Source organism: Oncorhynchus tshawytscha, linkage group LG13 (assembly GCF_018296145.1).
Source record: "Oncorhynchus tshawytscha isolate Ot180627B linkage group LG13, Otsh_v2.0, whole genome shotgun sequence".
NCBI lineage: Eukaryota > Metazoa > Chordata > Actinopteri > Salmoniformes > Salmonidae > Oncorhynchus > Oncorhynchus tshawytscha.
In genome coordinates, this window is record NC_056441.1 from 57,750,500 (window position 1) to 57,764,192 (window position 13,693).

General features: G+C 41.9%; 1 protein-coding gene across 3 annotated transcripts in view; it reads right to left on the bottom strand.

The window, feature by feature from the left end:
- The window catches only part of LOC112265318 (huntingtin-interacting protein 1-like), a 48,056-nt gene that overhangs the window by 18,900 nt on the left and 15,463 nt on the right, over positions 1-13,693 (bottom strand). For all 3 annotated transcript variants that reach the window (XM_024442491.2, XM_042296027.1, XM_042296028.1), the window contains exons 2-6: positions 7,580-7,643; positions 6,985-7,127; positions 4,547-4,603; positions 714-794; positions 164-240 (exon numbers count right to left, since the gene is read on the bottom strand). In XM_024442491.2, coding sequence (XP_024298259.2) covers positions 164-240; positions 714-794; positions 4,547-4,603; positions 6,985-7,127; positions 7,580-7,643 — 422 coding nt within the window. The remainder of the gene's footprint in view (positions 1-163; positions 241-713; positions 795-4,546; positions 4,604-6,984; positions 7,128-7,579; positions 7,644-13,693) is intronic.

Consider the following 13,693-nt stretch of genomic DNA (forward strand, 5'->3'; position numbering starts at 1 on the left):
AGTCTAATAGAAGGCAATAACAAAAATAATTTATCATTTTCTTGTCTTGTTCAACACCTGTAATCATAATCAAAGGGAACATTGGGGGTATATTAGAATATGTATCATTATAGATCCAGCCCTCTGTGCTTCAGTGCGAACAACAAAGGCAAGCGACACTCACAAGTTGTTGACGTCGTTTTCTCCCGCCTCGTCAAGCTGCCTGTTTGACATCTGAAGGTTGCCAGGGAAACGGGGATTCTGGGGGAGAGAGAAGAACGAGTCATATCAGAAATGGGGCTGAATCTCATTTGTATTTCCATGATTCCTCGTCTCATCTCACCTTCCCTCCTTCTCAAAACGCATCGGAGGAGAAGATTCAAGGTCTTCTGCTACAATGTTCTTTGAGAAGGCGATGAGGAGATAGGACGTGAGGAATCAAGGAAATACAATTGAGATTTACCCTCGGTTTTTCCCAATTCAATAGGCATCTCCATTTAAAAATCAGGAACAACGACTAAAACCTCCAGAGCAACACCAAGTCTGCTGCCTGCAGTATTTCACCGAGCTTAGCGGTCTATGAACTACTGATTCCTAAAAGGCCATTAGTTTTAGAGACGTGTGTCTGTGTGAGGAATACCCCTAGAGAAGAGTATATGAGAGAGAGAGAGAGAGAGAGAGAAGGGAGACTGGTCTGTCTGTCAGTCAGTCATACAGGCTGGGGCACTACTCACTTTGACGTGGAACTCCATCTTGGTGATAAGCAGTTTGAGGTAGATGCTGCACAACTTCCCATAGCCTTCACTCAGGTGACCCTGAGGGCAGAGGGGAGCAGATGGAGTGAGACACCGGAGAGAGAGACCAGATCAAAGTGAGATAGACATGATCTTCTCCAGAGGCTTGGGAGAGTTCCTAAAGGGATCGCTAGTTGCAGAAGGAATTTTATCATGAAATAAAATGGATCTGCTTCTGCAAAGTCTTACACTGTATGTGTGTGTCAATAGTATGTATGTTTGTTAGTGGTGTGCGGGTCAGCTCTTTGTTCACCTGCACCCTCTCGTGATTGCGAACCCATCAGCAGAGCTCGACTACGTGATAACGTGAAAATCTGAGGCCCACACCCACCCTAACCCGCCGATATAGAAAATGCATTGTAGGCTACAGTCAAAGACGGCGGAACAATTTTCTGTTAGGGGGTGCAAGATTAGTTTAGCCTGATTTTAGATATGTTTCTGCTTATAATTGTTATCATCTATAACTAGATACATGCAGCTTCTCTTCTGTCATTATATGTTGCCCTAGAAGACAAAAAATGCTCACCGGAATAATGTCATAAATGGATAGAATGAATGTTTAAATCTAGTTGACGTCAGTAAAGATCTATTTGTCATCTCTGCTTCTTCGCAGAGCAAAGATGTTTAGGGACTGGGGAGAAAATGCAATAGCTAAAAATACAACAAAGACTGTATCAGTTTGACTGGTTGCAAGGAAATAGAAAGCTGTGAAAACAACCCAACATGTTTCTGATAAGATCTGATGCATATTTTATGTGGTTGAAATACTTATCAGTTTTTATGATGCTGATCAGAATCACCTTTATTTGCCAAGTATATTTACACACTCAGAATTTCACTTGGCGATATGGTGCTGCTATTGAAAGACAACATTAAGAGTCAGACAGCTGGTTGAGAGAATGCCAAGAGTGTGCTAATCTGTCATCAAGGCAAAGGTCGGCTACTTTGAAGAATCTCAAATATTTTGATTTGTTTAACACTTTTTTGCTACCTACATGACTCCATATGTGTTATTTCATAGTTTAAGTCTTCACTATTATTCTAAAATAGTACAAAATAAAGAAAAACCCTGGAATGAGTAAGTGTCCAAACTTTTGACTGGTACTGACCATATATAAAGATATATATCTGTAGAGGTGCTGACTGAACATTTGCATTCTTTCAAGATACTGAAATAAAATATTGTTCTGGATAAATAAAGTATTGTTGCCAACTTGTGCCAAATTGTTGCTTACAATTTCACTGTAAGTAATGCTTAATTCTGCAGGAGTTAATATTAAGACTGTGAGATGTTATTTACCTCCAGTCAGTGTCCAGAGTTCAGTTTCTATTGAACCCATCTGAACAGCAGGCTAGTTCCCTTGACGTGCCAGAGGCCTATTTGAAGGCCTAAGGCACGCGTACAGTTAGGCCCCAAAGCTTAGGCTTGCTTACGCACGAATGCCAGATAGCCTAAAATAATGAAAGAAAACTGTATAATTGTTGCGCAATTTAAGTTTATGTATAATTCTGGTGCAATTCATATCTATAGGTATTATTTTCTCTTTATTCAACCTGACCCCCACACCATTTTTAAATGACCTTAAACCCGCCCGCCAACAGATATAACCACAAGGACTGTGGGTTATGAGTCAACCCACGCATCATGTAATGTGTGTGTCAAAAACTGAATAGCCAGCTATGAAGTCAATTGCTTCTTCTCGCTTCCCTTTCCTTGGGCCCTCAGTGTGATGTCACAACAGGAAGGAAGCAGTACTGGTCATCAATGTCCCTCTCCCAGAGTCCTAGTATATTTTGTCACATTAGCAAATACCAAGAGAGACCCAACTATGTGTACTTCCAGGAAAAGGTGACTAGTCCCTACTACCCCCACCCTCCTACTCACTGAATGCCTGAGCAGTAATCGCTTCTTCCACTTTACTGCTGCAACACAGAGGCAACTCTTGTTGAAAGGTGGTTATTTCATGTAAAAATAACAGTCAACAGTCCTGAATCAATCATTCACCTGGATGGAAACAGCCCCCACCCCCCCACCCCAAAAAGCAATAGTTTATACACAGTATCACCATTAGGATACCATAACAGCAGCGTGTGTTATTTAGTCCGACTCGGGTTTAGCAGAACCACATTGCTGTGTGTCTGTCACCTATTAGAATGTCGGTCTCTCCGATGGCAACACTGACAGCAGACCGGCATGGACACACCACGCTGATAATAATGATGACATGGTGGTGATGATGATTATGATTTTACTCCTTCAGTCACTGTCCATGACACGTGTGTTCTAAATCACATCCTATTCCCTATGGAATGCCAATTGATCTGCGTGCCAGTTATGGTTTTCATATGCACATTTTTGTCTAACAGTTACATTTAATTTATTATAACGTCTTCATGTCTCAAAATGAAAATGATACAACCATAAAAAGTATGTCAACTACATAAAAATAGCGTACATATAAAGCCAACCAATAACACGGCAGCCTGCAGGTAGAAGATAGCCAGAGAAAATGAAATAAGACTATAAATCACATTGGCGACATATGGCCTGACTGCAATGCACTAGAAACATTGTATCAACTATTAACTTGGTCAGGCCTGAAGTTCATGCTAGAGAACTTGGAACATTGTATAAAATATTCAGGGCCCTCAAAGTTGAGCTCAGGACAGACACAGCTGTAGGCTATTTACACAGGGGACAAGCAGAAGGACTATTTTCCACTGGATCAGAGCATGCCATTATCCCCTTTCACGCTGGGAGAGAAAAGGAGAGCTGGAAAGATTTGTTTAATACATTGAGGAACTACTGTCATTCTCAATGAATGTAGAAACAGACTTTGTTTGCTTGCTGTTTGAGGTGAAGAAAACATAACTGAGAAGATCCACATCCAAGTGGTGGTGCGTTAAGCCAATCAGAAATACTATCAGACCCCCAAATGGGCACATTTATATGCCTACATTTGCACGCAGGCCAGGTAGCTTATAGGTCTACATCTACAGGTAATCAGGCCCGTGTCCTTACTCAACATTGACAGGAGCACTCCAAAAAAAAGACAATCACTAAATTAACAAAACTCGTAAATGGAATTAAATAAAACAAAAACTACTTCCTCACAAGTGTAGCATAGGTTGTGCGCTCTGCAAACAACGTGTCCACTCCGACAATGAGAACGGTAAAAAAGACTGGATTAATATATTGAATGCATTAACATAAATTACCGTGACCAAACAAACATTGTAGATTCGAAATTCTAGGAATTAACAGTAAATGTACTACTGCTGATATACAGTATGTAATGAGGACAGTGCACAAATTGTCGGGAGAGCGTGCATTCTAGAGAGAGACGTGTATTGTGTATCTTAGCCACACACCCCTTCTTCTTGGACTGTGCCATCCCCGCAGCCTCCGCAATGGATTAGTTCACAGAGATGGCCGCGAATAAGACATGTGTCTCATGTGCCATAAAAAAATAAACATATATTTATATGCTACTGCTCGACCCCCCAAAAATTGCATTTGACCAACATATCTACCAAACGACTAATTTGGGTCAGCCCTACCTTATATAGTGCACTACTTCTGAACAGGGTCGGCAGAGGGCTCTTGTCAAACTTAGTGCACTATATAGGGAATAGGGTGCCATTTCTGACACATCCAATGTGTCCATGCCAGCCTGCCGGTTAAGAGTGGTAGACATGATGACTGGGGCTGAGAGCTTTTCCTGGCCTTAGGGCCCTAATGGCAACCGTCGGTGCGGTGTTCTGGTCCTTACCCACATTCTGCTCATGTCACTGAGGTCCGCCTTGTTCCTCATCGAGTCCTTTATCACCTGAACACACAGACACAAAGGTTGAAGCCACAAGACAAATGTTCAGAATGTTGCTGATTCAACAGAGAGCACTACATGTGAAGTTGTACTGTATGCATTGTGTGGGTGTGTTCAAGGCCAGTGTGTTGGGCAATCGCCAGGGTGCTCAGAAGAGAATGTGTATGGGGGTGTGTGAACAGCACTATGCTGATGATTTGCATGGGGCGTTGTAGTTAATTTGGCTAAACTGATGAGTTGTCATCTCACTGTACAGTAGGATATATTCATAAAAGTAGAGGCCATGTAGCCTGGCCCCAGATCTGTTTTCGTTTGTCATGACAATGCAATATGACTTGGCAAGGCAGCACATACAAATCTTGGACCAGACTAACAGCTATTCTGAATTAAGTGCAAATCTCAAATGATATTCCCTATGGGCCGGTTTCTTGGACACAGACTAAGTCTAGTCCTGGACTAAAAGCATGGTCAACGGAGAATCTCCATTTAAATATAATTTTTTGTCCAGAACTAAGCTTGATCTGTTTCCGGGAAACCGCCCCTATATTTAGTTGACTTAAACCTTATTTTACCAGGTAAGTTAACTTCTTGGATATAGGGGGCGCTCTTTTAATTTATGGATTAAAAAACGTGCCCGTTTTAAGCACAATATTTTGTCACGAAAAGATGCTCGACTATGCATATAATTGACAGCTTTGGAAAGAAAACACTGACGTTTCCAAAACTGCAAATATATTATCTGTGAGTGCCACAGAACTCATGCTACAGGCGAAACCAAGATGAAACTTCAAACAGGAAATGAGCAGAATATTTGATATTATGGAGTTAATTTGGAAAAAGGTTCTGCGTTTTGATGACTGAATTTTCGTTTTTTTGGTAGCCAAACGTGATGTACAAAACAAATCTGAGATGACAGTGTTGTTAACAAAAGGCTAAGCTTGAGAGCTAGCATATTTATTTCATTTCATTTGCGATTTTCATGAATAGTTAACGTTGTGTTATTTTTTATTTTTTTTATTTTTTTCACCTTTATTTAACCAGGTAGGCCAGTTGAGAACAAGTTCTCATTTGCAACTGCGACCTGGCCAAGATAAAGCATAGCAGTGTGAGCAGACAACACAGAGTTACACATGGAATAAACAATTAACAAGTCAATAACACAGTAGAAAACAAAGGGGGGAGTCTATATACAATGTGTGCAAAAGGCATGAGGAGGTAGGCGAATAATTACAATTTTGCAGATTAACACTGGAGTGATAAATGATCAGATGGTCATGTACAGGTAGAGATATTGGTGTGCAAAAGAGCAAGTAAATAAATAAAAACAGTATGGGGATGAGGTAGGTGAAAATGGGTGGGCTATTTACCAATAGACTATGTACAGCTGTTATGTTATGCTAATGAGCTGCGGGGATAATTACACTCCTGGATACAGGTTTTTTTCGTAGCTAAACGTGATGAACAAAACGGAGCGATTTGTCCTAAACAAATAATCTTTTTGGAAAAACTGAACATTTGCTATCTAACTGAGAGTTTCCTCATTGAAAACATCTGAAGTTCTTCAAAGGTAAATTATTTTATTTGAATGCTTTTCTTGTTTTTGTGAAAATGTTGCATGCTGAATGCTACGCTAAATGCTACGCCAGCTATCAATAATCTTACACAAATGCTTGTTTTGCTATGGTTGAAAAGCATATTTTGAAAATCTGAGATGACAGTGTTGTTAACAAAAGGCTAAGCTTGAGAGCTAGCATATTTATTTCATTTCATTTGCGATTTTCATGAATAGTTAACGTTGCGTTATGGTAATGAGCTTGAGGCTGTATTCACGATCCCGGATCCGGGATGGCTAGAACCAAGAGGTTAACGGAAAACACTCACTCATTTACAGTAATGACCTGGAGAAGAGTTGCAGGGGAGAGGACAAGAGAGGGGTTTGAAATGAGCCAATTGGAAGCTGGGGATGAGGAGAGCTGGATTAGGAATTAAGACAGGGCGACCAGGGTTAACACCCCTAGTCTTGGGATAAGTGTTGTGGGATCTTAGGGATCACAGAGCGTCAGAATGTCAGTCTCCCACTCAAGCCCAACCCTGGCCCTATCCTGCATAGCTTCAAACCAAAGCCAGCCGAGTAATAAACAGGGAATAATGTTTCATTTGAGACCTCTTGAGCACAAGTCTACGGAGAGATGCGCATGTCCCTGGCATGCAGCATGTTCAGGATTGTGTTCATTAAGAAAATGTTGTGAAACTGGGAGGGACTACAGAGTCTTGCCCAATAACAAATGCTCATTTCTGTTGCAAAATGTTTTCTATTGCTGGCCTTAAAGATCGCGCCCCAGGTGTGTGTCCCATCAGGGCTGTGTTGGTGGGTTCAGACTTACGTTGGGATGGCCGTCTCGCAGCAGCTTGTGGAAAACGTGGCAAAACTTCCAGCAGAGCACCGCATTGCTTGAGAGCGGCAGCCGGTTGACCGCCGCCCAGAAGGTGTGGGCGCCCTTCTCATGGTGGGTCCCCAAGATACAGGGTGAGATGAACCAGTCAAGGAGAAACACACAGGAGATGGCAGAGAGAGCACACATACTCTGACGAAGGCTGCTATGACAAAATGTGCTGGGGGAGTTAACAGAGAGGTGTTTTGCTTGCCTATTCAACATCCATTGTTCTCTCAAGAGGGGCTGAAAACCTCTCACACATCTCTGAACTTATCTCACAGAAACACCGTACAGAGCAGTCCGTCTCTCAGTCTCTTTCTCAGACACACAGCTAAATGAATGGCCTGGTCCCGGCTGACAACCACGGTCAGGTTACAATACTGTTTTTGTTTTGCACAAACATAACCCTGAGTCATGAAGGAACACTCAAGAGCTTCCACAAACCCATGGGAATCAACATAAACACAGTTCTCCTTTCTCTATAGTCAGAGGAAAACAGATTCTATCCAACACACACACACACACGACTCCACAAGGAGGATATTCCTGGCATGCTTCTCTTTGACGGCGACCTCCTGCGTGTTGATGGCCTTGTTGATGCTCACAGCCTGTGCAGAGGGGGAAGTGGAGGGAAAGAGGAAAGAGACAGAAAATACCAAATCAGGGCAATGCTTTTCACTCCTCACTCGAGGAACACAGAACACACAAAATTCTTTATTTTTAGATGATTTAGCAGACGCCAAAGTGAATTACTGTTAACCTCTACGGGCTAGGGGAGTGTTTGTAAGTTTGGATAATCTGACATGCCCAAAGTAAAACTGCCTGTTACTCAGGCCCAGAAGCTAGGATAAGCATATCATTGGTTGTATTTGATAGAAAACACTTTGAAGTTTCTAAAACAGTTAAAGTAATGCTTGTGACTATAACAGAACTGATATGGCAAGCAAAAACTCAAGGAAAATCCACCCGGAAAATGTGTTTTTTGAGCTCCCAGGCCATTCCTATGTTGGCCTATTGAATTTCCAACCAAAAAGGACCCAGATTGCAGTACCTATGGCTTCCACTGGATGTCAAGTCTATAAAAGGTTTCAGGCTTGTTTTTTGAAAAATGAACAAGTAATTGTAGTTTTTCCAGGGTGTCCCTCATTAGGACGCGAGTCTTGTGGCGCGCGTGAATGAGGGCAAGCACTTCGTTATTTATCGGCGGTATTGAACATACTACATTCCGTCTTAAATTGTATTGTTTATTTACTTATTAGAGTACCTGAGGATTGATTCGAAACATTGACGTGTTTGGACGAAGTTTACCGGTAACTTTTGGGATTCCTTTGTCTGCATGTTGAACGAGTGGAACGGGTGGATTACTGAATCAAACGTCCCAACTAAACTGACTTTTTTGGAATATAAAGAAGGACTCTATCGAACAAAATGACCAATTGTTGTGTAGCTGGGACCCTTGGGATTGCAAACAGAGGAAGATCTTCAAAAGGTAAGTGATAAATTGTATTGCTACATTTTTTTAATAATCCATTTGTATGCGGGGTGCTGTCCTCAGACAATCAAATGCAATGCTTTCGCCGTAAAGCCTTTCGTAAATCGGACAAAGTGGTTCAATTACCATGATTCTAAGCTAACGAATGATGTATGACAGGTGTATTTTCATGAATGTTTAATATTATGATTTATGTATTTTGAATTTCGCACTCTGCAATTTCACCGGATGTTGTCGTAGTGGCACGCTAGCGGGATACCTGGCCCAAAGAGGTGTTGACACATTCAGTAGGCTACAGGTCTATGTAGCAATCAAAGCCTAACCCTAATGTTTCAAACACCATACTTTAACTGAACCATTAGAACACACACACACACACACACACTGACAGCAACCTTTTTCAGGACCCTGTCTTTCAAAGATAATTTGTAAAAAGCCAAATAACTTCAGATTTTCATTGTAAAGGGTTTAAACTAGAGGTCGACCGATTAATCGGAATGGTTGAATAATTAGGGCCGATTTCAAGTTTGAATAACAATCCGAAATTGTTTTTTTTTATTTTTGTGTTTTTTTTACACCTTTATTTAACCTTTACTTAACTAGACAAGTCAGTTAAGAACACATTCTTATTTTCAATGACAGCCTAGGAGCGGGTTAACTGCCTTGTTCAGGGGTAGAACGACAGATTTACCTTGTCAGCTCGGGTATTCAATCTTGCAACCTTACGGTTAACTAGTCCAACGCTCTAACCACCTGCCTCACGAGGAACCTGCCTGCTACACGAATGCAGTAAGAAGCCAAGGTAAGTTGCTAGCTAGCATTGAACTTAATCAATCATAATCACTAGTTATAACTACACATGCTTGATGATATTACTAGTTTATCTAGCGTGTCCTGCGTTGCATATAATCGATGCGGTGCGCATTTGCGAAAAAGGACTGTCGTTGCTCCAAGTGTACCTAACTATAAACATCAATGCCTTTCTTAAAATCAATACACAGAAGTATATATTTTTAAACCTGCATATTTAGCTAAAAGAAATCCAGGTTAGCAGGCAATATTAACCAGGTGAAATTGTGTCACTTCTCTTGCGTTCATTGCACGTAGAATCAGGGTATATGCAAAAGTTTGGGCCGCCTGGCTCTTTGCGAACTAATTTGCCAGAATTGTACATAATAATGACATAACATTGAAGGTTGTGCAATGTAACAGGAATATTTAGACTGATGGATGCCACCCGTTAGATCAAATATGGAACGGTTCCGTATTTCACTGAAAGAATCAACTTTTTTTCCCCCGAGATGATAGTTTCCGGATTCGACCATATCAATGACCCAAGGCTCGTATTTCTGTGTTATGTTATAATTAAGTCTATGATTTGATAGAGCAGTCTGACTGAGCGATGGTAGGCACCAGCAGGCTCGTAAGCATTCATTCAAACAGCACTTTAGTGCGTTTTGCCAGCAGCTCTTCACAAAGCTTCAAGCATTGCACTGTTTATGACTCCAAACCAATCAACTCCCAAGATTAGGCTGGTGTAACCAATGTGAAATGGCTAGCAAGTTAGCGGGGTGCACGCTAATAGCATTTCAAACGTCACTCGCTCTGAGACTTGGAGTAGTTGTTCCCCTTGTTCTGCATGGGTAACACTGCTTCGAGGGTGGCTGTTGTCGATGTGTTCCTGGTTCGATCCCAGGTAGGAGCGAGGAGAGGGATGGAAGCTATACTGTTACACTGGCAATACTAAAGTGCCTATAAGAACATCCAATAGTCAAAGGTATATGAAATACAAATCGTATAGAGAGAAATAGTCCTATAATTCCAATAACTACAACCTAAAACTTCTAACCTGGGAATATTGAAGACTCCTGTTAAAAAGGAACCACCAGCTTTCATATGTTCTCATGTTCTGAGCAAAGAACTTAAACATTAGCTTTCTTACATGGCACATATTGCACTTGTACTTTCTCCTCCAACACTTTGTTTTTTCATTATTTAAACCAAATTGAACATGTTTCATTATTTATTTGAGGCTAAATTGATTTTATTGATGTATTATATTAAGTTAAAATAAGTGTTCATTCAGTAGTTGTAATGGTCATTATTACAAATAAATAAATATTTATTTATTTATCGGTATCGGCTTTTTTTGGTCCTCCAATAAATCGGTATCGGCGTTGAAAAATCATAATCGGTCGACCTTTAGTTTAAACACTGTTTCGCATGATTGTAGGTCTGTTGTAAGGCAGATCCTCACCAGACATCACCGGTAACAATGTCATCTATGTGCACAAACCCACCGTCGCTGGACCAGACAGGACTGGCAAAAAGTGCTCTTCACTGACAAGTCGCCGTTTTGTTTCACCAGGGGTGATGATCGGATTCGCATTTATCGTCAAAGGAATGAGCGTCACACCGAGGCCTGTACTCTGGAGCAGGATCTATTTGGAGGTGGAGGGTCCGTCATGGTCTGGGGCAGTGTGTCACAGCATCATCGGACTGAGCTTGTTGTCATTGCAGGCAGTCTCAACGCTGTGCATTACAGGGAAGACATCCTCCTCCCTCATGTGGTACCCTTCCTGCAGGCTCATCCTGACATGACCCTCCAGCATGACAATGCCACCAGCCATACTGCTCGTTCTGTGTGTGATATCCTGCAAGACAGGAATGTCAGTGTTCTGCCATGGCCAGCGACGAGCCCGATCTCAATCCCATTGAGCACGTCTCAAACCTGTTGGATTGGAGGGTAAGGGCTAGGACCATTCCCCACAGAAATTTCCATGAACCTTCAGGTGCCTTGGAGGAAGAGTGGGGTAACATCTCACAGTAAGAACAGGCAAATCTGGTGCAGTCCATAAGGAGGAGATGCACTGCAGTACTTAATGCAGCTGGTGGCCACACCAGATACTGACTGTTACTTTTGATATGGACCTCCCCCTTTGTTCAGGGACACATCATTAAATTTCTGTTCATCACATGTCTGTGGAACTTGTTCAGTTTATGTCTCAGTTGTTGAATCTTATGCTCATACAAATATTTACACGTTAAGTTAGCTGAAAATAAATGCAGTTGACAATGAGGACGTTTCTTTTTCTGTTGAGTTTATACAATAAAACAATTGTAACAAAAAAGGGAATACTTGTACACTACAAGTAGCCTACTTGTTCTGAATATTCAAGAAAGCATTCCTCAGCAAACTGGCCCAGTGTGGGCTTCACTTGTCCAGTTATATGTGGTGGTAGTGGCCTACCTCCAGTTCTGAGAGGGTTAAACAAACAAGGCTGAGCAAATGCAAAAGGACACACACACACACACACACACACATACCACAACCCCATCAGCCATCTGCCAGGTAAACATCTGATTCCTCACACACACTCCCAGAAAGCCTTCCATACCTTCCAAGAATGATCATCCCCTTTAGTGATAGGCCTATTAGATCTCGGCCTCCATCTGAGAGGAAAAGGCAGCCCCCCTATGCACCTCCACCTCTTCTCGGAGCCTTTAAAATCAGGGATGGGCAACACATTTTGCCAAGGGGCGGAGAGAAACGTATGCAGTTTTTTAAGCGTATTTCCTGCAATTCTACACATTTTGTCATGACTTATGCCATGTTAATATGATATCCAAGTGAGAATGACGAACAAAATCAATTACACCCCCTCAACCTGGTCTATTATTCAACCATGATTACAACAAGATTAGGTAGATTGCTTTAGTCTAGCCAGCTAACTTACCAATGTCAGCTGACATGGCTAACTGAGTGGCTAACTGAGTGACTGACTGACATAACGAGAAAAACTGCTGATGCACATCCAAATTGCAGCTTGTGTATCCTACTATTCTAACTCGCATCAGTAAATTGAGACCCTGAAAAATGTGTGCTATATATCACACATCTGTGGGCCTACAAAAGATGGGCGGGCCGGCAGGGGCCCATCCCTGCTTTAAATGAATAGCTGTGTCACATGTAGCATGTTCTCCGATAAAGAACAGTGACATGGAGGTCTGAAGTGGAGTGGTTGCGGGGAGTGTCACAAAAGGACAGGCCCGGTTGAATAATCTCACTTCCCCCAGATGTCCTGAGTCCTCTCTGGGAGGGGAAGCAGAGGGTGATAAATCATCACAGGTCCACTTCCCTGGTGGTTCACTGGGAGCGCAGGAAGTGTGTTGGTTTCACATGAAGGAAGAACTTGCTGACCATGGAAGTCAGAGGAATAGCCTAGGTGTAGTACACTACACAGTCATGCTTGGTTGGAGTAAAGTACACACCAGAAGCGTATGATGAGCAAGTCACAAGTCAAACCCCAAAAATGTCTATTGTGTGATTTTTTGGACACCTTGTTCATTTGGACATGTAGATTACAGAAACAATGATCAAAACTGTTTTGATTATAGAAACAATCTGCATATACATATTACACAAACAAGGGGCGCAACAGTCATGACGAGAGCAGACAAAACAGCCTACGTTTCTGTGTCTTTTTCTCTCAGCCGCATTACGAATGGCATATCCCAGCTCAAGGTGACAAAGATGGGCGTTGTATTGACAAGATCGATTCATTAAGTCACAGCTGTGCCTTCTGAAGAGGAAGGAGAGAAGAATGCAGAGCTGGCCAACAGCTCTCAACACGCACTGCTCCCTGGTTTGAATTCCACTCCAGCCGTGTCTCTGTGCTTAGCTTGTAGGCCTGCAGAGGACGAACCACAAACCATGCTCAAATCTACTAGCCATGCCTTCAACCAATAAAAACATACATGCAGGGTTGATATGGACACTGGTGCTACTGGTAGAACTCCTGTTGTTACATAATCAAGCACAAGCCAAGAGATGTGTGTGTGTGTGTGTCATCATGTCAACACGGAGCTATATATATCTGACCAAAGTCTCCTGTGGTTTCCTCTGTGTTTACTGAAGATCTGACCACAGGCAAGCTAATGTTTGACCTTTTCAAGTGTCACCATTGTTTGTCTGTGAGAATCCACTGCAGGATGGATGAGACACTTATTGAAAACCGCTTAGGAGGAGACTGGACAAAGGACAATATCTCAAATCTAGATTCCACTTGGACATAAATACTGCAAATACAGTCTACAGCATCTTCTACACTGAACAAAAATATAAACAACAATTTCACTGAGTTACAGTTCATATAAGGAAATTAG